A 27,464-nucleotide genomic window follows, 5' to 3' on the forward strand; every position below is an offset into this window, starting at 1 on the left:
AAATGTGTAGTGTAGGTGATGAGTTGATTCAAAGAATCCATATTACCTTTCCTTTCCGTATACAGGAATTTATTGTTTCAAGGAGATCAGGTTTATTCTTCTCACTTTTAGGCACTTCTTTGATTTCCTTCCCTATCATTTCGCCTTGTTGGTAGCCCATAATGGCCTCATAGGCAGGGTTCACATACTGCAAAAGGAGACAACAATATGCTGGCTTAATCTGCGATGATGATCTACGATTTGTAAAAAAAAAAATCCCCAAAGAGTTCACACAGTCAAGATGACACCTTCTAACAACAGACAGATGTTTTAAAAGAAGCCGAGACAATACGTTGTTTTTTTTGTTTTTGTTTCTCGCAGCTCAAATCACATAATTCATGTGAAAGTGCTTCCATTTGAACAAATGTCACCCAGATGGTCAATGACCACAGCTGTGACGACCGAGATCTGGGAGGACCAGAAGAGAAGAAGAAGAAAAGGAGGTGGAGAACAGAGAGGGGCATCACAATCAAACAAACAGAAGACTTGAGGTTGATCTCACCTGAATTACTTGATCTTCCGACGTGATCTCTATGGCCTCTTGGCTTTGTTCTAGAGCTGTGAAAATCGCTTTCCCAGCCCTTTTCCAGGTGGAGAGACGAGAGTAACACAACCGTTGTTAATATATATGCAACAAGGAGAGAGCCCAATATGCATTTATATACACATATGTAGCCACCCATTTAGCATTAAAAACTGTACAAATTGTGGAAAGTTACGACTAATACTTTAATATGTTAATTGACCCCTCCAAATACGATACTTCTAAATAGCATTAGAGGTTTTTAAAATAACACTGTCCAGTACGTGACTCGCCTCAATTTGAACTGCGCCTGCACTTCTCCATGCTCCAACTGTAGCAGCTCATTATAGCAGGCCATCGTATTGGCATTCTCCACATATCTCTGAGGGTCAGAGGGCAACACGGATCAGTCAAAGACAGCTCAAGTCCTATTGTCACATTCAGGTACCCGTTATAGGAGACGCCATAATTCTGATTCATAATTTTCGGGTCAAAAATGCCCTGAACAAACAAAACGGATTTATGATCTGTGCGCCTGCCTTACACTGTGTACAAATACAGACAGCACAACACACGCACACGTTCAAACGTAGTATCGCTCACCCTATTAAAGCCAGCATTGATGAGGGGCATTACAGAGGCTTCCTCTCTGTCTGGCCTTAAAAAGAGAGCACATGTCAGCTGGCAAACATCGGAGAGCTGCTCCAACGACAGGCTGCAGGCCGACAGAACTCCACTGCTTCGGGATTGTTTTTATTCAGACAAACTCCTGATAATTAGTGACTTTACTAAAACAGAGAGAAAAGGGACACGAAGGTACGGAAAGCGGGAAAGGGGGCAACGGGTTGTCCATACCTTTTCACAACGGCGACTATCACAGTGTTTTCTGAGGAGTTGACCGCTCTAATTGACCTGGATGTAAACAGAGGGAGCCTTTTAGCTAGTCAGAAGACCTTCGGGAAAGAAACCTGCGGCAACATATCAAATGTATTTTTCTGTCATTTACACGTCGATTCTCCCAGAGCTCAGTGGTGGGGCTCTGCATAGGAGTCTTAAAGAATACAGTGTACAGGGCCACTCGTCCGCCTGTGGTTTCCCCCCCAGCCTGTGGTCATAAAGGGCCTTTAGTTCCCCCTCCGGAGCCTGCGCGTGTACACTGAACATATGGACTGGCCGAAATGAATAGGGTTTACACATATGCTGGGCAGGGCAAATGGATGTTTGTAAATGCGCTTTTGGTTTGCGTAGTGGCTAAAGATGGAGGGCGGTATGGGCAGACACTGCTCATTTCTCATCAGCACAACTCCACTGGGAAACATGCATGGAAGCTATATGAGCCCAAAAAAACACATGATACCATGTTGCTGCAAGAGACGTAAAGGAGCGCTTTAATTTGCCATTCAAGATCATCTGGACGGGATTGTGCTACTACCCTGGACAGAACACAAAATTCAACAATGTGCGTGTCATCAGTGATTAGTGGATTAACTCAACCAATGTGAAAATAAGTAAGTATGCAACACTTAGCGAAAGGAATAAAGACTAGATGAAGTACAAAGCCAAAAGTAATTCATGAATTGCTTTAGCAGTACGGTAAGAGAAAAACAATTCACTGAAATCGATCATTGGTGAAGCGTTAAAACATAATGGATAATTATCGGATATAACTGGAACAATTGGAAGCAAAAGGCAATAAACAGTTTGTTAAAGATTATGCTGAATGCTGAAGTTTCTTTTTGTAAAGCTGATGCTCTATTGACTGAAAAGTGACCCATCAACAAGACCAATGGGGGGGATTTGGCTCCAATGACTAACAGTGGTGTCTGCAGTTCTTTACATTGCATGATGTCACAAAGAGCCCACAAAAATAACTGATGACAAGAGTTATTATTGGTATTATTGAACTGCAAATCAACAGCTTGTTAAAATGACTAACGGGCGGCATCCTACAAGCACACTGTATGGGATCTCTGTCAGACATTTTGTTAAAGGAGCAGTGCTTCTGTATTCCACAGCTTGGCAATGATACTGCACAATCAGACACACGTGATTATTGTATTTACCGGTCATTGACTTAAAGAACTGACAAAGTACACCGAGTAGGATTGAAGCACAGTAGTTTTAACGGCCTTTGACCTCTTAATCAGGGAAAATATCCATGATGACGTGCATGATTGTTACCATGGTAACTACATTATTTATGACTTCACACTCATATGTGTTAGAATCTCAACTATACCGTAGCAGAATAGAGCGGGTTGGTCCATTTGCTTTCTGACAACAGACTAGCTGCTCCAGGGAACTGGACGCCAGCCAAGACCAGTCTGTCTGGGGAAACTTGTTCTCTTCCAAACAAACTAGGCATGGATACATCCTGATATTTAGTTACAGTATGCAATTAAAAGCTGGATGAATATAATGGCGACATTTTGAAAATAGTTCACGAATGAAGGGTTGACAAGGTCCCACTCTGACCTCCAGCTAAATTCCAGCAGTTGTACAAAAGAAATATTTTAACAGTATCGATTTGAATGAAATAAATTGTATTAAATGTATATTAAAAAAACAGCTTTCCCAGTTCAAATGCACCTATTTGTAACATAACAGGCATTGTTTAGGGGGTACTTGGACAGAGTTTTCAGAGCGGTTGGCTGTACGATGACGTCAGAAACACAACGATAAATACATTAACGAAAAGAGAACTGGCCTACCGGCATAGCGCTTCAGCGTCAAAGTGTCTGGAATGTCTGTGGTCAATGATGACGAGGTCATGCTGCTTCTCCAAGAAGCATTCAAGAGCCGACTCTGGCGTTCGTGTCATGCTGCACCTGAAGTTGGCCTTCTCACATGCCCAGCAGAAGCCATTACTCTGACTGTCCTCTTTGGCAAAAACTAAAAGTACCTGCAAAAAAATAGAGGACTGAGTACATACGGAGTAAATGCATTTTTTTCGGATGACCTCTGCAAACAAAAACGCTTATCTAATAATACAGACATCAAAGACTTTGCATATTGATATTATACATAGGGACGATAAATAAATATGATAAAATAGTATTTAATGCCATAAACGAAGACACTGCATGTATACTATGAATGCAAAGCACATTACAGAAGAGAAACACAAACAATGAGGAAAATAGACATAAGAAATCAGGTATGAAAACATCCTATATAGTATATGTATTGAAGCAATAATATTTGTCTGATGGGAGGGGCTTGAATTCAAGACAAAGAAGTGACGTTCAGAGAGAAAATGCAAGAAGGGTGTCACGCAAGATTACGTCTAAGTTGATTTGTAAATTTTTTACATTTAATAATTTATACCTTTGCAAATAGTCTCACTTTATAATTTGGTTAAAAATATATGCAAAAAGAAAAGTGTCATCTCATCTTGTAGCTCTGACCAATGCAATATTAAGGATTAAATAACTATTCCTCATTTGACTAATAACTTCAGTGGTAAAATATCAAAAGATTTCAGTTGGCTGACTGATTCATTTACAGATCAGTGCAAGATCCTTTTTATTCATTTGCCAAGCTGGGCTTGGTCGCGGGCCAAGCCCAGCAGTCAATGGGCGAGAGACGGGGTACACCCTGGACAAGCTGCCAGTCCATCGCAGGGCAACACAGAGACAGACAATCAGCCACACACCCAGTGCAAGTTTAATACTAGAAATTAGTCAGTGGTAACATAAATACACACACCTTCTGCAAAACATGCAAAAATATTTGTATTAGTAGTCCTGAAGCTTTTTACTTCCAGCATTTTACCTACAAAATTGCTCAATCAATGTATTGTTTGGAATGGCAAAATGATATGGAACCTAAAGTATTTAAAGGCAGCATTGGCCACAGCTGAAATCTGATCTGCCCGCATGATGTCACTTTTCTTGGTCTTGGTGTGCAGATGCTGTGTCGACGCCACGTGGGACAGAAGCTTACAAGGAAAAGATTTCCTTGTTTATGACTTCCGATGCAACCTGGCTATTAATGAGAATCTTATTTACAAATGGGATTCAGTAATTCTGACGCAATTCTGACTCAGCAGCGGTGAGAAACTTCGACATAATGGCCAATTGTTCTCACATAGTCTCAAGCTTTCACACTCCAGCTCACCATCCGAAAAGAGTTATCTTATGTGAAATACTGTTTCAGTCCATCAGCCAGTAATTGGATTCAATTAAATAACTGTGTGAAACATTATGGAAGTGAGTCCCGGCTTAAAATCAGCATGGCATAAATGATAATGAATCAATTCTGAGCATTAAGTCAGAATTCTGAAATGATTACAATTATAATATTTTCTGGTTTAAAGTTATGAGTAGGATTTGTCATTTTTGTTACAACATTCAAAGATGGCTTCCTCTAAATGGCTAAGCTACTTGACATATATACTGTGTATATATATATATATATATTTGTTCTAAACTGTTCTATATGCTGTAATAAAATGTCATCTGGAATTTAGTTACATATTTGAAGAAAAAAAAGCATATGTTATATTTTGTCAGTATGATTGTTAAGAATTTGTTGTACACAATGTTCATGAAAAAGGAATAATTTGCAAAATACAGTTGACTATGTTCACCTTTTTCAAAATCTATAGTGCAATTGATGAACAAAGATTGAAATTCATGCACACCACTGAATTGAATCAAACACTAATTTTAATATTCTACTAACTTTGTGATTGTAACTGACAGTTGGGGTAGCTGGAGCTTTGCACTGGTGCGAGGTTGTGACTCTGCTTTGCTCTGCCTATTGCCTCCGTCTCTTCTGTCCATCTTATGTTTGCCCGTCATTGATTAATGGCTGATGACAAAATTGTGCCCTGCATGTAGCAATAACTGTGCTCCTACTTGGGTCATTTGCAAAGTCATAATAGTCAAAGGTTAAAATAGGTGTTTCAGCAGCTGGAGGCGAGTTTCTGCAGTGTCATTTACAGTAATGTACAGCAATTTCTGCAAGGATAATGAGCACGGTATGACATACAGCACATGTTGAGAGACATTTTAAAGATAATTAATAACTGAAAATGAAATCAAACTGTTCAGGAGACCAATCTGAAGTCTGACTGGAATTCTCACCTCCACTGGTCAGTCACAGGCGACTTTTAAGCTGATCAGTGGTCCGATCAGACACAGTCAGCGAGAGAGAGATACAGTAAAATGCGGTTTTGATGCTTCAGTGCTGAGTTCTCAAATAATCATTGCTGCATTCATGCTGATTTGTGTCCCTGTCATCTTAATCAGGCTGCTGTGTGGGCTTGACTGTGACCTCAGGTCTCTATTGGACAAGACCCACTTGATCAGACTCAGCTAGTACTCGTGTGCGTCACAGATTTTATTGTCCGCTGCCATGATCTATGACTCAATTAGTGGAGGTGGCCTTGACAGGCTGCAACCCCTCCCACCCGTTTGCCAAGGCTGTAGCAGCTAGTGATTCTCCTACTGTCCACTGAGAGCATGCTCTCCCTCCGCCAGCGTACTTTCTTGTAACCCTTACTTGCGTAAATACGGGGACCAGAGATTTAGGCCTGCCTCCATGAGCAGTGCTGCACGAAGAGCCGACTCATGAGTCACTCTCTCAAACAGACGTCATCATCCAGCTCGGCAGGGAGCAGAACGAATGCAAAGAAGGGAAAGTTTGTTCTGCAGCTTAAAATTTGCATCACACCTGTAAAATGGAGTTAGGGCAGAGACCTTTAGCTAGAGTTACTGTGCTCCATGCAATGATGGGTCGAGAATGACTTGTTTTGTGCAGATGTCCTTTTGATTCTTTCTGCCGATTATCTTCATTTAAGGACCAAACTGCAGCTTTGAGCTGAAGGAGAAAGCCTCGGAGACGTGAGAGGGGTGCTGCTAAATGCTAATGCAACCATACCCTACATATGAGGATTTTCTCTACAGGCGGCAATAAGTGTCCAGGTCATAAATACATCACCACTGAGTCCTAAAGCTATGTTCGGTACGCACAGGGAATTAGATCAGAATTCCACATTGGGATGTTGGGAGAAAGTCAACAGGAGGAGGAGGAGGAGGAGGAATGGGGAAAGATAAGGTCTTTTCACATGCCTGTTCTCAGACTAGACAGATACGCCTTTCTCACTAATAACACACCCAGTCATAACAGCCAAAAAAAGTCTTCCAAATTACATTCAAGAAAAACTGCTTTAAAGTGAGGATACAATGCTTATGCTCCATAAAAAACACAGAGAGGAGCAGAGAGACGCAGACAGCAGAATATGTGTATGTGTTGGGGGGGGGGGGGGGGATTTTGGCAGAGTCTGATCACTCTGTCTAGAAAACATCGTTGTCGAGAACAGAGGGGCCCGGCCAGATCCTGTGAGCCTGGAGAAAAGAGGAGGAGCAGAGAGGAGAAGGGCATGACGGGATCAGCTGTGAGTGACAAAAACAGGAAGGGGATATCTCTGTACCTCGTTTTCCTACTGCGGTCACACTGAGGCGCATCAGACATTAAAGCCGCCGAACTCGTTGTCTTTCTTCGACTCTCGCTGTTTTCATGTCGTTATTTTTACACTAAGTTTATTCAGTTATTCTGGTTTCATTTAAATTCAAACATGTTTTTTACTTGATACCCAAGAGCTGAACATAACCAGAATGTTTTTTCTTCTTCTATTGACTCTTTTGCTGTACATTACCAAACTGTATAAACGAGCCATCGAACGTTCGACAATGTTAACTGTAAACAAACATTTGCGACATTTTAAAGTACTAAGGCTTTAAAAAATGCTCGCAAATATTGACAGTCACAGCAAGTGTAGCTCCAGAGCTCAGCTAAAGGCCTCTGAGTGATATGGACATGAACATTTCCCTGGAGCGTGTCTGTTGTTCCTTAATGCACTCAAACACATGAGCACAAACCGGTGTTTGTTGTTTTACGATACCTGAAGTGGGTCTTTGATTAACTTCATTGGTCCAAATTGCACCTCTGTTAATGTGGTCTGAAAAATAACAAGAAGAATACAAGGATTAGAATAAAACCATTTCATGATGTCATAATGTCATATTCAGCTTCAGTTACCACAAATCTGTACGTCAGCTTATTTGTTGTTTCTTTCATCTTTGGTTAGAGGCCCATGATAATAGAAAAAAATCACCTAGAGTTTCTTTCCCCCTGACTTTAATAAAATCCAAAGTGCATACAAGTATTGAATTACTAATATTTGTAGAAGGTGACCAAATATTTAGATGACCATTAGTAAAAAAAAAAAAAGAAATATTACAGAAAATACAAGCATTCAGATGAGGGCTCAAGGATTCTTCCATTTTCAAAGATGTTTTACTTCATTAGATTTTGTGCATTACACCTACAGAGTACAATTTGGATTGTACAAATTTATTCTAAAGCATCTTTAATAATTACAGTGATCATCATCAAACATTGCAGTAAAGCAATCAGAGCACCTAGACATCCGCCGAGTAGCTCATAATTGGATTTACACCGTCCACATGGTGATCTGGATCATCATCAAAAGGTTCTAGAGTGTTATTGGTATCTTTATACACCAACCATGAAAAGTAAAAGTGAATCAGAGTTGATGTGTATTTTTAACTCATTTTTGAATCCATAAATGGGTTTTAATGTTAAAATGTAATATTTTTTCCTGACCTCATTCTGGATCAGATCCAGAAGACATTTTCCATGATAGTTCATATCGGACTGTGATTTTTGGGGAGTGAATTGAATGCATATTTTACAAGATTTTTTTTAAAAAGCCTCCATTATAAGTAAATAGAAAAATGCAAATGTTTTATTTTGATCCAAATGGGTATCCGGATAACTTTCAAAATGTAATGGAATCTGAGTTACACCAACCCCCAGCTTTATTTTTTTTTAACATCAAGATCCATTCAGCAGTTTTTCCCTAACCCTGCTAACAAATGACAAACAGACAAACGCCTCCTTGCCTGGCGGAGAGTAATAAATAGCAATACAAAGATCAACGATAATTTGACTGCATCAGAAGGAGGGGTGTGTGATGGTCTACGATGACATTTAAATAATGTCAGAGCTGACATTCACTTTTTGCAACCAATCAAAAACACAAAGTAATTCCCTGCATTCATCAGCTCTTGCAGCCTAGCAGGATTAACTTATGCAAAGCATAACAAATAAAAATAAAAAAGCCTCTGCATCTACTTCGTTTGACTTAGCAGCAATATGTGGATCGTCCTCATTTCTATGGCGGTGGTCGGATTTTATGAAGTAGAAAGTTGCTCAACAGAAGGGTTTGCAGTTAAAAGAACAAACCACCACTCAGAGTACGAAGAATATGAAAAGTTAGAGGAGTCAGCTGTCCCAGAAAAGCAGCAGATGGCAGGACATGACAAATGCTGTGACGAAGTACACCGCAAGAGAAATGTCCTTAACTGAATACTTCAGTCTGAATCAAATGAATAATGCATAGTTCTTCACACGTGCTGTTTCGACTAAAATCGTCACCAGGTAACAATTAAAATTATATTAACATGTAAATGTAGTATATCAGAAGAGTTTTACATTTCTATATAACACATTCAGAAAGATTAAATATATTGCCTTATTATTGCCATCAACAAACGTCCAGGAGATATCACAAAGTCTTTTTGTCAATCATACACACTTTTATACAGTTTCTGCATCAAGTACATTTGGTACTTATTAAATAAAAGGATGTGAATCCATCACACATCACTGGATGTAGAACCTGCTTATTGACACCAACTCAACATAGATTGGGGATTCTGGACAGTGCCTCTGTAAAGTCACTCATAATAATGGAGCCTCTATATACTCACTCACTTTTCCCAATTAGAAATTCTTATTTTATTTATTAAATTTTCACTGAATTATTGTACTTTCAGAACACTGAGTTTTCATTTGTTTTGTACCATTACTTTCACCTGGATAGCAGCGACGGCTGAGGCTGCTCATCCGATGTCAAACTGAACTGTGTGGTCGAGTTGTGTAAAAGGACAGAGCCCACACACACAGGTTTCATCACATTACTCTTTCCCAACATAAGCTCAGTCTTTTCTGTCTGCAAATAATTTAGCTTCCTTCCTGCTGAATGGAACCAAGCTCAGGGGTTAGTAACCATGGAGACGGGACCCCCTTGCGGACAACCATCCCTCTCTAGAATTCCTCCCCTCCGTAAACAATCTGCACATGTGAGGAGGAATACTGAGTGGAATCTTAGAGCATGACGGTTAGTAGTAAATCACTTCTTGCTAAATTGTGAAGGGGAGGGTGGGGGTGGGAGCTGATTGGCTGCAGTCCAATTGACGTCATCGTGACACTGGGCCGTTTGTTGTCGTCGCCACACAGACAGCGAGTAGTCCGACGGCATGAACAGGATGGCTGATGCTCTGATCATCCGATCTTTCAGACACCAGGACCTGGTTGCATGATGAGCTCACGTGCACTGGAGAGAGACAATATGCATGTGTATGTATGTGTGTACAAAGAGCACGGCATCTCGTGCCTTTCCAAACAGGACCCAGTATTCCTGTTTCAATTACTCAGATGTGTCAGAACAAAAATGCAGCTCTTAAGCTTTAGCCTTTATACATTTTGAATTTAGATTCAAACCAGCCAATCATTTAAGGTAAAACAAAACATTATTCCTACTGCAGGGTAAATGTCGTACCGAAATGCAGCACACGCACAAATCCTGCTACTATTGTCACTGTGTTGTCGGGTGAACTTGTTGAGATCAGGGTTTCTCGCATATGGATTTGGTCACGGCGCCTCCAACTAGCTAAAGCAAGTGATTTTAATTATCAACGACTCCTTCAATTTGATAGGAGGAGTTCATTAGTGAGATCGGCTGCTGGAGAGATGGTTGGAAAGAAAACCTGGAGTGTCTCGGCCCTCCGGTTTGGACCCCTCTGGGCTAAGGTACAAGAGTGGTGCGCAGCACTGAATTCAGAGAGAATTCCCTCTCTAACTGACACTGACACAACCAATACAACTGCAAAGCTAAGGCTGTGCAACTTGAATAGCCAGCATGCCACGCACACACACACACACACTGCAATGAATCACTCAGTCAAGCGTTTGCATCCAGCAAACACCATGCTGGCAGTCACCCAGAGACAAACAAAGCAGTGGAAGTGAGCGAGCATGTTGGCCAGGCAGGCAGGAGTACGGCGAGGAGGCCTACGTAATCCGCGTCCCTCCCTCCCTCGGGCTAGACGCGCTGTGTTGTAACAGTCACCCCGGGGAACTTGTTAATCAGATGACAAGTTTGTTGAGTAGAGAAAGCACAGTGTAGACAAGAGCTGTCTCTTTACAACAGAAGGCTGATGCAAATGTGGTGCATTCTGGTCCTTGGAGTTTTTTTGGAGTTGCATTTTTTTATTTATTTTTTGGTCAAACCGGGTGACGTGACAGAATCCCTTTCATTTTGAGTGGAATCACACAGCATCAAAATGTTATGATGTAATGCTATAAATGTTTCATTTGTTTATTTAAAGTTTATTGCTTTAACGTGTTTACTTGTAGTTTTGTATACATTTGTTTACTTTTTCTGCTTGTATCCCATTATTCTGATCAGGATCAAACTGTGGGCGGTGGGTGTGAAGCTCTCGGCCAATAACAGCACACAGGGTGTGACGGTTGCAGGTGGTATTCTAGGCAGTTCCAGTCAGGGGAGGGCGCTTGAGCTAGGGAGGAGGGGCCCGACTATTAATGTTTGTTTTTACAAGCCACAGCCAAAAAGTCAGACTCATTCTCTCATTACCAGTTTCCAGAATAAATTATCTTTTTCAAATTTCTGGGACAAAAATGACCTCCTGACCTCATCATTCCTCTGTGCATGTTTAAATACACTTAACTTGCAGTTTATAGATCATCAAGCTAAAACTGCTGCAACAGTCTTGCAATAAAACCAACCTTCAAAAATTTTCAGTTTTTGGATCTGGATGGATTCATTTTATGTGCATATATGTATTTATAGTATGTGAAAAACAATTACCTTGTCATATTTTACTATGCAGAAATATATAGTACTGCATTTAGAAATATTACGTCTGAAAGAAAAATCCCGGACAAAGTGGTATTTATTGACATGAATTAATCAGAACATTCTCAATAAGTCCGCAGTTTGCAGGTCTCCCTGCTCTTTACTGGGATTCCTGTAGAACACCACATCTGGGGGAAAATGGAATCAAGCTGAGAGCTTTAAATCAGAACTTATTTAAAGCTCATTTGATGGAGAAGAGCAAGTGTCCTGCAAGAAAAGACGTACGATCTTAATGTGCAACAGTCCCCCCCCTCCAGGAGGTCTCGGCTCCTGTTCCAGCAGCAGGATCCACCAAAACTATGTCCGGAGAGCAACGATCAAACCGCTCTCCTAAAAAAAACTCAGAGCATCTGCTGATACAGACTACTGAGGTGATGACAGTGCTCGCAGTGCAATGCAAGGAATCAAAGTCAGTTCACCGCCCAAATTGACAGAAAATAAATGTGCATCAGTCTCAATGACCGACTGAAGATAGCCCAGTATGAAGGCAACAATGGCCCAAATGAAAAAAAATAAGCAAACAAACAAAAGAAAAGACCTTGTATATCCAGTTATCTAAATGTATCAGATTACATAACCCCTGGCACCCACAGAAAACGGTACAACAAATGCTTCAACAAACAACATATCCTCTAGAAGAGAGTACTTAAGTACTGTGTATGATCACATCTGAAAGGATGAACTCATTTGAAATTGATCTCGACTGTTATCTTAGCCAACCTTCAGACCATGTGGATTTAGTGCACTGTGTGTAGACTATGAAGCAAAGCACCGCACAGCTGGCTAGTGTGTGGCTAAAGTGTGATGAAGCTCCTGTGAAGAGTTTATGAGAGGAGCTCCAGACGAGATGTCAGCCTCTCAGAGCCACTTGAGAAGAACCACGATAATAATGGGTAATTTATGTTTAAGGTTTGGTTGGCGCTGGCATGATTAAAAAAAAAAAAAAATCTAAATCTTGTGTGTGATTTATTAAAATAACCAAGTAGTAAATCATGTGATATTAGACCTTTCCTCCTTGTTCAGGCCACTTGGACCGCTCCACAGCGGCGAGGTGTCTCCAGCCATCTCAGGTTGTTTGCTCTTGTTCCTCTTATTCAAGGCACCCAATATATTTACATAGCAGAGTCTCCTCTGACCCTATATCCTGCCTGCAGTGTATCTGGCCCTATGGATCTCCTTCTGCTCCTCCTCCTCCTCTCCTCCTTCAGCCCAACAGGTTTTTTTTGTCTCTCACACACACACACACACACCACACTATACACACTGGGAGAGAGGCTTTCCACTAAAGTGAAAAACAGGAAATTGGATGACATTGTTCGGTGGGCCGACGTCAGCAGTGAGAGATAGAAAGAGTAAACAGCTTCCTCCAGCCCAGAGCTGGGACCAGGATGCAGGGAATCTTGGGATGCCTGTCCTGCTTGCGTTCCTTGGGAAAACGTGGACGGCTGCCACGCTCACAATCGATCTCCAGGTCCCTTTACGTCAACAATGCTTCCCACTCCTTCTTCAGCTCCCAAACGTCGCTTTGTGTCTCTTTAAAACCTCTCCATGCGGCTGAGTAGAATATTATATACCGAACCAATGACCCTGCAGCAGCATTCAACAGGATCAGCATTTTTCCATAAAAGTAGTCAAACGCGTTGGTCCCACTACTAATGACGGGCTGTCTCGCTCATGTCCCCGTCTTAAAAGTGTGAATCAAATGGAGATGAATCAATGTCCTTCATTAGGTCTGATTAAGGAGATCTGTCCCAGCCACAGGTGTGGATGCACACTGTGTCCCAGACAGACAGCCAGACCACCTAACTCTCACACGCGCTGAGCTAAGTGAGCTAAATGCCACTGAGAGACACCTCGGCCTCGCCCCAACGCTGAGCCACTCTGGTGCTAACTGCCCATGCTGTGTGCGTTGCCTCAAAGAGAATAATTCACTTTCATGTTTCACTCACATGCACTGACCATAGATCTGCACTGAAGCCGTTTTCCCCCCTCAAGTTGCTGAGCCAACTGAGTTGCAATGAATGGACTTTAAAATCACAAAGTACATGAGGACAGAAGGTTTCAGGAAGCCTCTTCAGGGCCGGACTGCCGCACCTTTACTGCACTTCGCCGTTCTGCATACGGAATGGAAGGTTGGTGCTCAACCAGCAGAGGTTATAACAGCACAGAACTGATGCCTGCACACAAAGAGACAGGCCAGCAAGGCAGCAGGAAAGTGCTGTAGGGTGGCGGGGGGCTATCCCAACATTCACACCTACTGGCAAATTCCCAGCTTACCTGTGCTGCATGTTTTGGCGGTGTAAAAACGGAGAAGATGCAGGCAATCCACAGACACAAGACCTCAGGTGGATTTGAACCCAGAACCACTACGCCAAGCCCACTCTGCCTCCACACAAATCACAACTGATTCTAAAACACAAAGTGAGTCATTTTGTAAACACCTTCTCCAATACAAAATGTGTTGTGTTAAAGCCCGCGCTAGTCAGACGTTCCATTATTTCTTACTCCTTACACCTCCCTTTGGTTCTGGGCCAAGTGCAAAGCAAATGATGATACCGTGACAAAGAGACGATAATAATACGCACGGTCTCAGAGCTGAATGTGTTGGGGGGGCTTTTTGTGATTCCTGAGCAGGGATTTTATATTACTTGCTCATCACATCTGCACACAGGTTCTGTAGTAATCACTCATAGTCAGTGATCGATAGTCTAGACGTTGAGACCACTATTGTAACTTCTAACAATCAGAGATTGCAGACCCTCGCCTCCAATAGACTGTTCGATCTTGTGAGACAGTTCTCGCAATGTTAAAGAAACCTTAAAAAAATTCTAGAATCTGGATCCAGATCCGGATCAACACCATTCTCGGGGAGGACCGAGCCACGGACAGAACCTTGCTTGTCTAAAAAGTTCAAGTCGATTGGGTTACTAGTTTTTGAGTTATGCGCGTGGACAGTTATTTTAGAAGGGAAAAATTGATTGGACATACGAGTGACTCGAGTTACGAGCTTGGTCCAGGAATACATTTCACTCAAGATATTACTGCTAGAAGGCCTACAAATCAACGCTGCACAGATGGTTAAGTTAGCACAACAATGGAATAGGAATAGCATTTATGCACCTCTTTGCTCAGTAAACTTCAGAGGGTTTCTATTTCTGCCAAGTCTACACAAACACATCTACCAGGCTGTGACTTCATATCATATCACAAGCTTGACAGTTTGACAGAGTGACTGAATGCATTTTGGTCTTTGTGTAGTGCTATCTCATGAAGCCAGTGGCTGCTCTCTCTCTCTCTCTCTCTCTTTTCTTTTTCTAGCTCTGGTATGCAAAGTAACAGCAACAGTAAGTTTAACTTAATGGTTCTGGTAGTTTGGTGGTTACACATGTGAGCTGCCAACTGTCATAAATCACACCGCGAGGTAAAATAGAAATCGTACAAGCAGTTCAACACAACGCTAAAAAATAAAAATGAATGAAAAACAAGCTTAACCCAAGAACACTCCCAAAGATTCTGACACATACTAAAGAGAGAAGCTACTGGTCAACATGCAAAGAAGCGATTCCTAATCAGTCACGGACAAAAGTCCCCACAAACGCTCATCTTTGTTTTCAGAGCAGAGCTTTCAGAGTACGCCCTGACCTTTATTCTGTCTGCAGTGACATCTCTCCTACCTCACCAGATAGTGCAGAAATTCAAGCATAAGGGGAATGCGCATGCACACACTGAGGGAAGATACCGAGTTAGTCACAGGAGACTGAACTTGTCCTGGAATTCAGTCCCAAATGCCCCTGGATGACGTCTGCGGTTTAAAAATACAGAGTTTGCAGAAAAGGGATAGGCTACTTCATCCTTGGTGATCTGTCCTTGTTTCTCGCTGTGCATTCCCCAACCCGAAGGCCTTACATGTACCCCCCTCCCCCCCAAAAAGAACTTCAGAAACAAGTTACTGCTCTGATGTAATCTTCCTTCTTTTACTCTCAGGATGCAGCATTCATTCAGCTCCCACCGTGTGTGTATATTCTTTTAGATGTGTGTGATTTCAGAGCGTGCGCTGCATGCCCTCAGCTGGTGGTGCTGCCCGGGCCTGTGTGTGTGTATGCCCATAGTGGGAAGAGTGTGTATAAGCTCCGTGCGTCACTGCGCCGAGGAGAGGAGCTGAGGCCTGGCAGTGGAGCCTTTCGTGACGACAGGCCGAGTGACGAGGGTTCGGCACTGCGCTCAGAGCCCTCAAACACTGTCCTCCAGGGACATGAGAAGCAAAGCAGGACATGGAGGTGTGCTCATTAAGCATGGACATAAATACATGAGGCCATTTGCTACATTGCTGCGAACAAGCCAACAGCCAAACTGAGCCTTGGATGTTTTCAATTCAAAGTACCAAATCTTACTGGAATCACGCCCTTGATTTTCATCTCCTGTGGTTGTATTTCTCTAAAGTAGCTTCTGCTCGATGAATTTCCCCTCCCCCCACCCTTCCTCAGGTCAAAATGATTTATGAATATTGTAGCTGAATCGTGTTCAAACTGTGCTTCTAATGTGAACCTGACCAAACTAACTACTGGAGGATTGAGGAGCCGACAGTCAAATGAGCAGAACCAAGCCTCTGACCACAGCCCCAGAGCTCCTGGGCCGGGTGATGTAAATCCACGGACTACGCAGAGCGCCACTTTAATCTGATCAAAATGAAAGCAGCAGAGGGCGAGATATCCTCACATAACCCCCCCCACTTGATTCAGCCCATCCCCAGGCGTCGGGAAGCTCAGCCAAAGCAGCCCATCTATACCTTGTTTTTCATTTTCCTTCCCAGGAAGATTCAGGAGGTGTCCAAACTACAGATATTTAGGTTTCAAACTGTGAGGAAGGGGCCCCAGTAACAAAATGAGTGGATACATGGAGGCCCTCTTTCTCAAGGGGGGGTCAATGGATTGCCCCAACTGCTAAATCTAGATGATCTCCTCCTCCATCTAGCACCAGCGTGAGCACATTAATTAAACACGGAGGACAGATCCAGGAGAAGCTTTCTCCAGTGTTATTTCTGTCCTTATCCAGATTACCTCGAAAATCCCCCTGAATCCTAAAACACCCAGGGCTCTGGGGCAACCCCTTCCTAATACCTTCTGCTGCTCCTCTACCCCCAGCAGCCTCCCTTTCACACCAGCATAATGAAATAGATCTACATATCCGGCTGTTCCTGTTTTTATTCCCACCTCCCCATCACAAACAATACTCCATGGTCCCTCCCTAGTCCATGTAGTAATATCTCCCATGATATCTACATTTGCACAAGATGACAAACCCCCACCCTCTGCATGCTTCTGTAAAAGGAGAATCAAACTTCTTTCCTAATCATCTTTTGCTAGTATTTTATTTATTTAAAGCCATCGCTGTCATCTGCACTGTGAACCCCGGAGGCTCTGCTGACCAGGCACATGTCATCACTCTACTTTCCCTTCTTAGCTCATTCCAGGTATGGGTCAAAGGCCAACAAAGCAAAAGAACAAACTAAGAAGAGCTTGAGGAGGAGTAAGTGGGTTAATTATTGCTTGGTTCAGTAGCACCATGGTGATCAGTCACTGTAAAAGGAATACTTCCATTGCGGGCAGCCACTCCTCATTCCAATCAAATACAGCGCATGATGACAAGGAGTGTGTAAACAGCAAGCTACAAAAGAACAATGTCTCTCCTGTCCTGTATAAGAGTCACTTTTTCACCAGAGCCATACCAAACTTTCCACTCTTGCTTGCGCAACCAGTCCGGCGGATCAGCATTAGCAATAGGGCTAAACAGCAGCCGCACTGACACACGTGCAGCTCTGCGTGGCTCCACCTCTCGCCAACAGCTTAAGATGTTTTTGAAAATATCAGAAGCAGTTCTCTGGGACTCTTCAGATGGCTATGTGAGCATTAGATAATAACCAGGCTCTGCCCTCCCCTTCATCATCATCATCATCATCATCATCATCATCACCTGCTGAAACAGGAGCGCTGATGTCACCACTGCACGAGGGATCAATGAAGCATCAGGATTGGCACACACAGACAGACAAACTCTGAGAGCAGAATTCATTATAATCACCTGAAGACCAAGCTCTGAGAAGGACAGTTTATTTTTCTTCCTGATTTAAAATACTGTATTTCAGATTAAATTCCCACTGTTTAAAATTTTGAGGGGGTAAATAATTACATTCTTGCCTGCTTTAAGAGGAGCATGAATAAGACAGGTTGTGAGGAAACCTGTTTTCTGGAAATTAGTTCATATCAATAAGTTTCTATTTTCCTGCAGCTCTCATATGACAGCAATGCGATACATTTATGAAAGCACGCAATGTGGATTCAGTAAAAAAAAAAACGGCATTATTTTGTTTAACAACTCATGTTGACTTCTCACAGATTATTTAGAATGGATGACTAATATGAGCAGAAATGACTACACAAACACGTAATGCTCTTGCTTGACTAACACAATACTTGTGTTATGCATCATAAAATAATATTTCTGACAGCTACCAGCAGCCCTCCTAGTTTCACTGAGCATAGTTAAGCCAGATAATGTGGAAGGAATGCTATCAGGCAGGTGCAGCAGGTAGAATCAATGAGAGATTCTTTGGATGCTATGTTTAAACTATCAATTTGACAATATTTAGCCATGTTTTTTACTGGCCTCCTATCGTTACTCCACATGTGCTGTATCTTCAACTGATGCCCTTGTGATTTTATCAAAGTAACTACAGGCACAAAAGCAGACAATAAAAAGTACTTTCAATACAATTACTTTTGTGCAATGGCGCAGTGTAGCGTTGGAAATAATTGGTTATGAAAAAAATGGCAAAACATCCTTCAAAGGTAAATTACAAATTTGAGGTAATCTTTCTACCAAGTTACATGAAAATATTTCTAATTCTAATACTTTTTGCATAATCCTTCTGACAAAAAACAAAGGAACAAGGTAAATACCAAACACATCAGTCACACATGGGTGAAAACATTGCCTTAGCTGATAATAAAGATGGTTCTTTTCATGTACAGCCGTCTCTCGCTGTATTGCGGTTCACTTTCCGCGGCTTCACTATCGCGGCTTTTCTTGCCGAGCATATGTATTTATGTATTTATGTATTGCGGATTTTCCGCTATATCACGGGATTCTGTGGCATAAATTTTTGTTATTACCATTATTTTCATTATTTTATTGATAAAGTAAGTAAAATAAAACAGTAAAAAAATTAATAAATTAAAACATATTACAACACATATACAGTATTGCAACGTACGGTACTGTACGAGATCTGTGTTCACAAAACACAAAGAGCTGTCAGAAGAACTGTAAAGCTCTCATTGGCTGTGCAGTAAACATCATCATCACCTTCATTGTCATCATTATTGCACAGCAAATTCATCATTATCGACATCATTCAAGTTTCTCTGCAGTGTGCTCAATGGTGAGTGCCTCACTGTGTTAAAATCTTACAAGTCAAGAGAGCAATGCAGACAGCCTTACTTCCTGTTTTTTGCCTGGCATGGCTCAATGACTGGTAATAAAAAAAACACAGCTTTGCTGCAAATATTTCAGCAGTATTATTTTTAAACACGGTGCAGCATGAGCAAAAACCATATTTACCAAAATTCAGAAAAACTGATAGAAAACAGTGCACAGATTAGCGTAACCTACTTATTATTTAGTTAAAGGCCAAAATGTCAGCTGCGCTTTGGACTGAATTGTTGTACTGACCCCAAAATGTCCTTGCAAACAAACACCTCGTACTACACATGACAATATGCACCATCTGCGCTCTGCCTCATAACACTGGAAGGGATACATCAACTGAGGATATGGTATACTGTATCTTTAGAGCAAAAGTCAGACATTATAACATTGTTAGCTATGTCTTTGAGTGTTCTAAAGGTTAAAGAGAAGATAAACAAATACCGGTAAATCAATGACATTCAAGACAATGGGAAATATGGAATATAAGAGACAAACGCATGCATGAGATTCTTTGGGCCATGTTGTCCACCAGATACATTTTTCAAGGTACGGATGAAGTTACAACCAGATGCTGCTAAGCTTGGCGTAAAGACTGGGGCCAGAGGGCTTAGTTCTGTCCAAAGGTAAAAAAAAGAAAAAACACAAATCAATCAAGCAACTTTAGTGCTCACAAACCGACACACTGATCTTGTCCTTTCAGTCTGTACAAAAAAAAGTATAAATGATAGGAGCTTTAATGGATGCAGTGGAAGAAGCTGTTCTTTGCCAAGAAATAGTCAGGCATGTAACCGGTTGCTGAACCACAGTTTGTCACACTTCCTTTGCACGAACATGAGCATCTTGTAATAGTTAGTAAGCATCACAGGTGTGAGCCCCCCCCCCCCCCCCCAAAAGGTTGGACAGACTATTCCTTGAGCTGCCTTTTGTCTGTTCTGTGCATGACTCTTTAGTAAACGCACAGAATTCTTTTTAACTACGAAATATAATGCCTACAAATTCACCCTCATGCTCACCGAGCCTCTCCACCTTTCAGATGGCTTTTTTTGTCCCCCCTCTATGATTGGAGACGTCTTTTTATGTGACACTATCACATGAAAACATTTAAAGACTACTTCTTGATTGTACTAAGCTACTATTTTTAGATTCCCATAACCTAGGGCGACACGGTGGCAGAGTGGTTAGCGCTGTCGCCTCACAGCAAGTGGGTTTTCTCTGGTTTCCTCCCATTTTCTAAAACATGCAATGCAGGGCAATTGGGTACCCCGAATTGTCCGTAGTGTGCGAGTGTGTGCGTGACTGGTTGCCTGTCTCTGTGCGGCCCCGCGAAGCGCTGGCGATGCATTCGGGGTGTACCCTGCCTCTCGCCCATAGCAAACTGGGATAGGCTCCAGCAAATCCTGTGACCCGCACAGCAGAAGAAAATGGATGGATGGATGGAAGTGAAACTTGTAACACTCACCCATTCTGAGCAAATTATTTCTTGACCGGTCACCATGTGGCTTTAATAGTAATGGTCTCTATGTTTTAAAGATAATACAACAGTCGACAAACTACAGAAAACTTCAGGAGCATCAATCCTAGAGTGCCTTTGTCATAAACGTGATCTATAAAACACACACTGCTGCTGCTGCTGCTGCTGCTGGCTGCATCTGCACTCGTCCTCCTGCTGGTGTTCTCCAGTCCAGTCAGTCTGAAATACACAAGGGACCCCTGCAAAAGATCTCAGCTTGAAAAGCCAAGACATTAGGAAAAAAAAGTTACGATTCCGAATCGATCACTATTTCCGGGTACTTCTTTTTTTTTAAACATCCACCCCCCCCCCCATACGGAAACTGGGAGGGACGAATGAAGGATGAGCTTAAAGCGGCCACCAGCGGACCCGGGCCCACTCACATTGACATTCCTGTGAGCTTCTGAAAAAGAACAGATAGCGCTGCTACAGAGTAAACACTTATAGCCCCCCCTGTCTTGAGAGGCATACTATTTCCATAATCTCATGATCACATGCTGATCTAATGATACCAAATTCTGAACCTGGAGGGGGGAGCAGAAGAAGCTTTAGATGTGGCCTTATTTGTTAAGACTCAAAAATGTATTACCTGTACGTAAGTGTACGTGTAAGGAACAATTACGGAATGAAGTGTGTATGTGCCCCCCATGCGCTCAGCACACCGCTGTTAGCGCTACCGTCTCGAGGTAAAACTCATAATAAAAACACATCTAGATTATTTATTATATCATTGTGTGTCTATCTATATAGCAATTAATTATGTTTTTTCCATTGTAATTAACGTTGATTTGAGTATTTTTAGATGGCCAGAACGGATTCGTTTTCTACAGTGATTTTATATGGGAAAAATGTATTTGACATACAAGTGATTTAAGTTACGAGCTCAGTCCAGGAACAAATTACACTCACATGTCAAGGTATTACTGTATTTATATTACATACAGTGGAAATTGTGAAATGAACATCATGCTTCACTGGCTATATTTCTATTACAAATCATAGGTTATCATTAGTCTATTACTGCAGCAGTTCATGAAAATTCTTCATCTGTAATTCATCAAAACAAAATTTCACACTTATTTTCTATGCCTAAAAGAGAGTAAATAAACTGGAAAAAAAAATCCTGGCTGAGGGTACCGTAATAATTTATGCGTGAAAGGGTTAAATAAAAATAGATATTTTTTTTTATTATGCGGAAGCAAATTTAGACATTGGACTGTACATTTTAGTAATTAAAAGCAAAAATGGCAAACAGCTTAATTTCATTTACTGATCAAATGTTCCCAAACACCACGTTGGCTCACTGAGAATAAACCCACATTTACTGCAAAAAAAAAGCTTTCATTGCTAATGAGAAGTTGGACATTTTGAGAATTGTTTTTTATTCATTTCCTCGCCAAATATTAATATTATTATTATTATTATTATTATATTATTAGCAGGACAGAACCAGGCAAGCTGTTCCTTCCTGTTTCAGGTTATAACACTAAACTACTCAAAATAGTAGACGACTGAATTTACATACATTTTACTGTACAGACAAGCGGCAGATCATTCTTCTCATCTCACTCTCAGGGGGAAATATAAGCATAAATTCAGAATCTATTCTTATTTTTTATATTTTCTCGTATATGTGCACATATACCGATAATATGTCTGAACATTTCAAAAGTGTTTGAAAAAGTCAGAAGTGGAGCTACAAGAAGAGCCATATGGGAGTCAAAGGATCTGACTGACAACAAAGAAGCAAGACTCCCATCACTAGTGCCCCACAATAAAGGACCATTACACATACAGTACAAACATGTCCTCCTTGAGAGACACAGACAAGCATTGGAGTTAACTTTTCTATGGGTGCACAGAGGAAGACTGTGTGTGAACCATATCATAGTCTCTGTCAGAGAGAGAACTGTGTTAATGTTGCACATTCACAGTTATATCCAAGAACAAACATTTTTATACAGCAAGAGAAAAGCCCTTATCTACGGAGTCAGCACTGGGTGGGACCAAACCGCTTCCCCTTTGATTAACCATGACAAACAACTGTGCCCATTAATATTTGGAAATACACAATTTTCTTCTTCATATTTTCAATAGAAATTTGTATTTATTTAATTGTATCAATGTGACACACACACACACAAACTCACACAACAATGACTAAGTTGTGAATGTTTGGTCTTTTTGTGTTATTTCTTACTGTGTTCACATTTGCAAATTATTCATGTGGTGGCCACAGTATGGCTTTAACATATATATATATATATAATATAATATAATTACATAGCTATATGGGGAGGTGTTTGGAACATATTTTGGAAAGTAGCGTCAGAGATCATTAAAATGACAGAAACGAAGGAGGATCACAGGATGCTTGATAGCCAAACGAAAAAAGTGGAAGAGTGAGAGAAATGAAAAGAGCGTCTCCTTATTCTCAGGGAGCAGAAAAAGCACAGTGGATTAATTCATCACCATGCCGGGCCTTTGCCCTCCTCTGGAATAAATTACCCAATAACGCTCAACTTAGACTAAACACACACACACACACGGTTGAGACAGCAAACACAAAAACAGTGGGCGTGAAAACCGGGGAGAGGCGGCCCAGGTCAGCAGTGTATCTTATCTTACAACACACTCCAGCAAAATGAAGATGGATCATGCGAGTTCTGTGGTTCAGAGACTTTTTACGTTCTGCTCTGTCAGCTCGCAACACTTGGGTGTTTCCAAACGGAGGCTGCAGCGTAGAAGAGCAACCTTGTGTGTGCCGTGTCACACCTGGGGAGGGAGGGCTTTGATGGGGGAAGTGAGTCCACCCCTTACGTTAATGTATGCATGGGATGGAATCACGCAGCAAGCGACGGTTTTACTCTCCACGTACTTGAAAGCTTAACACCTTTTATTGCTCTTTTCCATTTATAGTCGGAGGCGACGGCTAAGCCACGACTACATTCGCTGTTCAGAGCTACTTGATTTCCTTGAGTGGAGGCAATCAGACTGGGAAAAGCCAAGGCCAGATAAATGGTGTTGTGTTTGGCTGAGCTATTTCTCTGTCTGTTTGGTCCTACACACACACACACACACATACACACACACACACACACAGTCAAAAAAATATATACCCACTCTTACAGGACCTTGTACTTGAGCCTTATCATTGCCAGAGCAGCCCAGATGGTAACGTACCCTTGACAAAGGCTCACATCCAAAACTTTTATTGAATCATTCTCACACTGTACACATCTGCACATGCTCTTCTCCTCGCTCTCTCTCCAAGAGAAAAGAAAGATTAGCAAAGATGCAGTGCACTTCTAACCCTTGCTTGATTTTACGATAGAAATGGGCGGGGGGGGAAACACCCACGGCAGGAACGATAATCGTCACCGATCCCTGAATGCATCGCTGCAAGCTGATGTATGCATTTGTTTTTGGTGAGCAACTAGCATTTACTTTTCCACACGTTGCAGTAAAACTGAATCCAGCTGCTGATCGGGGACAACGTCAGAGGATGATGACACCTCAAAGAACAGGGATTAACCATTTCCTTCAGAAGGAGATTTGTATACCATCATCGTAACTCGATCCAGGGACTAATTCAATCAAAGGCAATGGAAGTCGTGACGCGGGGGTGGGGGTGGGGGGAGGGGGCGCATCTGTCACACCGACTTCTCACTGTGACATTTGGCCACAAAATTCATCTCGACAGAGACCTCAAATAGCCTGCGGTCCGACAGGCAACCGGCGCACAGATGTACCCGCGGCCTGCCAAATTCAGGAGATCACACTTTGTGTTCTGGATCTTTAGTGTTTATAGATGCCTGCAGAAGAGCAGGCGGACGTTGCAGCGCGGCCTTACTTTGATGTTGTTAACAGCGTGCCGCTGCTTGAGGCGAAATCATTACTCTTAATTTGAAAATAGGATAACTGTTAATGCGGAGTGATGACGGAGTTTTCTACCAAAGGGACAAGGCCTTCCTCCAGCACGTAAAAAACTAAAGATCTTTTAAGGCCTTTGTTTCTGCACAAAATGATCACACACCTACCTCTTAATCGGAACGATGCGGTTGGTTGCTCTCGTGTGCATAAGCAACCAAATAATAGCATGAATCACTGTGATTAAAAACACCATTTAGTCCCCGGACTATGCAGGAGCAGCACATTTTTGTTATCCTTCTGTTAGTGTCATTATTTGTGGCCCAGTAAACAAATGGGACTGATATTTATGCAGTGATGTAACATTGAAATTACTCCCGTTTGCCACCTAAGGCCGTTCATATAACCCGTTTCACCGGACACACTTTCAGAGTTGGATATTTTAATGAATTACTCGCGTCTTTCTCTCCAGGAAACAGAAAGATAAGCGATAAGGCGTCCTTCTTGAACGCTACACTGTTCAGAAAGGTGAACCAGAGGCCAAAGGAACCACGTTTGGCCACAGATGGAAGTGTTTTGTGCTGACGTTTCGCTCATCCCTCCAGCTGTTTTTTTTTTTTTTAAAGTTTGGACGCATCGTGTACACATTAAGGGAAATAAAACCGACACACCTTCCCAAGAGTCTGAACAGAACAATAAGGCCGGTTGTTGTGGAGGCCTGTGACCCTTGACCTCTCACTCTGTGCGTATCGTGACTCAGTTCCTCTAAATTAAAAACGTTGTGATGTCAAAAAAAACCATGCCTGTAACTTTATCGTCTCCTCTGTTTATATTTTACTGATTTTTCTCTCTCTTTTTTTTTTATAATATTGCCATTAGAGAAATTTTGAAGAAATGACTACATGTCATTCAGAAAAGTTCATCCTTTATAGAGGAGGCCTCTTGCAGCTCTCTCTCTCTCACGCACACACACACACACACACAAACATAAACATCCTCACACACATTTTGTGACATGAATGTAGGCTGGCTCACCTTGCAGCTCAGGGGTTTTAGGGGTAGTCCCGAGGCAGGATTTCCTTGATGCTGAGTGGTATTTGTCTGCTGGGGTGAGTGGGAATCCTCGGACTCTTTTCCACTGTGGTACACCACCCTATCAGAGATATGAATACTTGAAGCACAGCCCATGCTTCAACCCACTTCAGCCTTTCTCTTTTTGCGCAAGAGCTTTTACTTGGAGGCTGCCCCTGTTTGTGTCTTTAAAGTCCACTCTTCCTCCTAAGGGTTCTTTTTTTTATTTTATTAAATATAGATAAATAAATATATACGTGTCATCTCGGCCACAGCAAAGCCGGTTTTCCAAATGCTATGACACAAGGCATGAATAATATATCTACCCCCCCCCCCCCACCCCCAGACCAGGAAGCAGATTTCCTCTCCGTCTTTTTCACATGAAGTTAATTGGAGGTCCTTAATCAGGGCAGCTGTCTTCTCCACGAGAACTTGGTTCCCGTTACTTTCCGGACATGTCTTATAGCTCCCCAAAGATATTATCCCGCACTCCGGCTCCTCTTTAAGCTTTCTTCGTACCACATCACCATTCCCCCCCCCCCCCCCCCCACCCACTATCGAGTAGGCCCTGAACGCACCATGCAGCCGGCTTCATGCAAATAGTTTGATCCGTTTGTGCGCGTCCCAGGTTTCATGTGTAGTCATCCAACCCCCCTCCCGGAGCCATCAAAAAAAAAGGATGTTTTTTTTTTTTTGTCTTTTCTTTTCTTTCTCTCTCTCACTCTTAAACAACCTGGTTCCTCACTTCAGCTCAAGACCCGGGCCCATATAAACCGGTTCCCACTACACTTTGCTCCAGTCCCGAGCAGCTCATCATCAACAGGCTGGAATATTCGCACAGCAGGGTGTCACTCCGGTCGGTCGCTCCGATGTCACACACCGTCCGTGTCTCATGATGCCACGCAGACCCACGGGACGTTCCATCTATCTGCTCGAATTCACCAGCTCGGGGGAGCGGAGAGCTCGATAGCTTACGGTCTCCATTCATGCATCTGTCCGGCCGAGGATGATCCGCTTCATGTGAGAGGTCCAAACCCGGGGGGGGGGGGGTGCGGGGAGGGGGGGGGGGGGGGGGTGGTTCCGCGATGTTCTCTCGTTATCTCCGGAAGACGGATTGTCGAGGCCTGTCAGATTGTAATATGTGGATGTACCACTTCTGGAGAATGTAATCCCTTGAGAGAGACACGCAGAGGAAGAAAAAAAATAATAATACTAAAAAAAAAAAATAATACAAGAGAAGAAAAAAAAAGAAGACCGCTCCGCGTTCACAAGTTTCTGATCTGAAACCGGGGGCGGCGGGATGATCCTACGAGAGCGGAGTTAAGGCGAGACCGGAGCTACAGAACGCTGCTTTCCTTTCATGTTTGTCTTTCCGCTGCCTTTTCTGCCGTTTGCCCTTCCAATTCTTCAGCACTGCTTGACAGCGGCACATCCAATAAAAGCACCCGCAAGGATTGACCTACAGCCTTTACTGACGTCAATGCAAATGAGCTCCGCGCAGCCAATCGGGCGTCGTGCTCGGCGCCGCGGGGCGGTTCCGCGGTTTTACGTGGGAACTACGAAGGCAGGAAAAGACTCGCTCAGGCCGACCGTCGGAGCGTTTTCTCCACCGGACACATGTAACCCAGGAGAAAGGCGTTTTCTTTTTTATTTACAGCCCGAGTTTTCCACGGTTCTTTCTGCTGCTAATGGCTGACAGACTGAATCACACAGCTATGGGTAGCAGGTGGGCCAAAATTAATTAGGTTTATTTGCGCGTTGTATTAATACCAACCTGATGTTTGTTTCTAATGATCACATTAAAAGGTCTACTTGAATGAATAAAATGAAACTATAGTCATAGATATGTTTATTGAACCGTGATTATTAATATTAGTTCCGCATGAAAGAAGTTCATATTAACATAAACCCTCAACACTTCATAGTTTGAGCTG

General features: G+C 42.3%; 1 protein-coding gene across 1 annotated transcript in view; it reads right to left on the reverse strand.

Moving 5' to 3' along the window:
• The window catches only part of pde8a (phosphodiesterase 8A), a 37,321-nt gene extending 11,482 nt beyond the window's left edge, over window positions 1-25,839 (reverse strand). The window contains exons 1-8 of the mRNA XM_068739705.1: window positions 25,495-25,839; window positions 7,473-7,529; window positions 3,274-3,464; window positions 1,418-1,474; window positions 1,166-1,220; window positions 856-944; window positions 542-620; window positions 47-187 (exon numbers count right to left, since the gene is read on the reverse strand). Coding sequence (XP_068595806.1) covers window positions 47-187; window positions 542-620; window positions 856-944; window positions 1,166-1,220; window positions 1,418-1,474; window positions 3,274-3,464; window positions 7,473-7,529; window positions 25,495-25,647 — 822 coding nt within the window. The 5' untranslated portion in view covers window positions 25,648-25,839. The remainder of the gene's footprint in view (window positions 1-46; window positions 188-541; window positions 621-855; window positions 945-1,165; window positions 1,221-1,417; window positions 1,475-3,273; window positions 3,465-7,472; window positions 7,530-25,494) is intronic.
• Between the last annotated feature and the right edge of the window lie 1,625 nt (window positions 25,840-27,464).

This window comes from Brachionichthys hirsutus, chromosome 1 (genome assembly GCF_040956055.1).
Source record: "Brachionichthys hirsutus isolate HB-005 chromosome 1, CSIRO-AGI_Bhir_v1, whole genome shotgun sequence".
Lineage (NCBI taxonomy): Eukaryota > Metazoa > Chordata > Actinopteri > Lophiiformes > Brachionichthyidae > Brachionichthys > Brachionichthys hirsutus.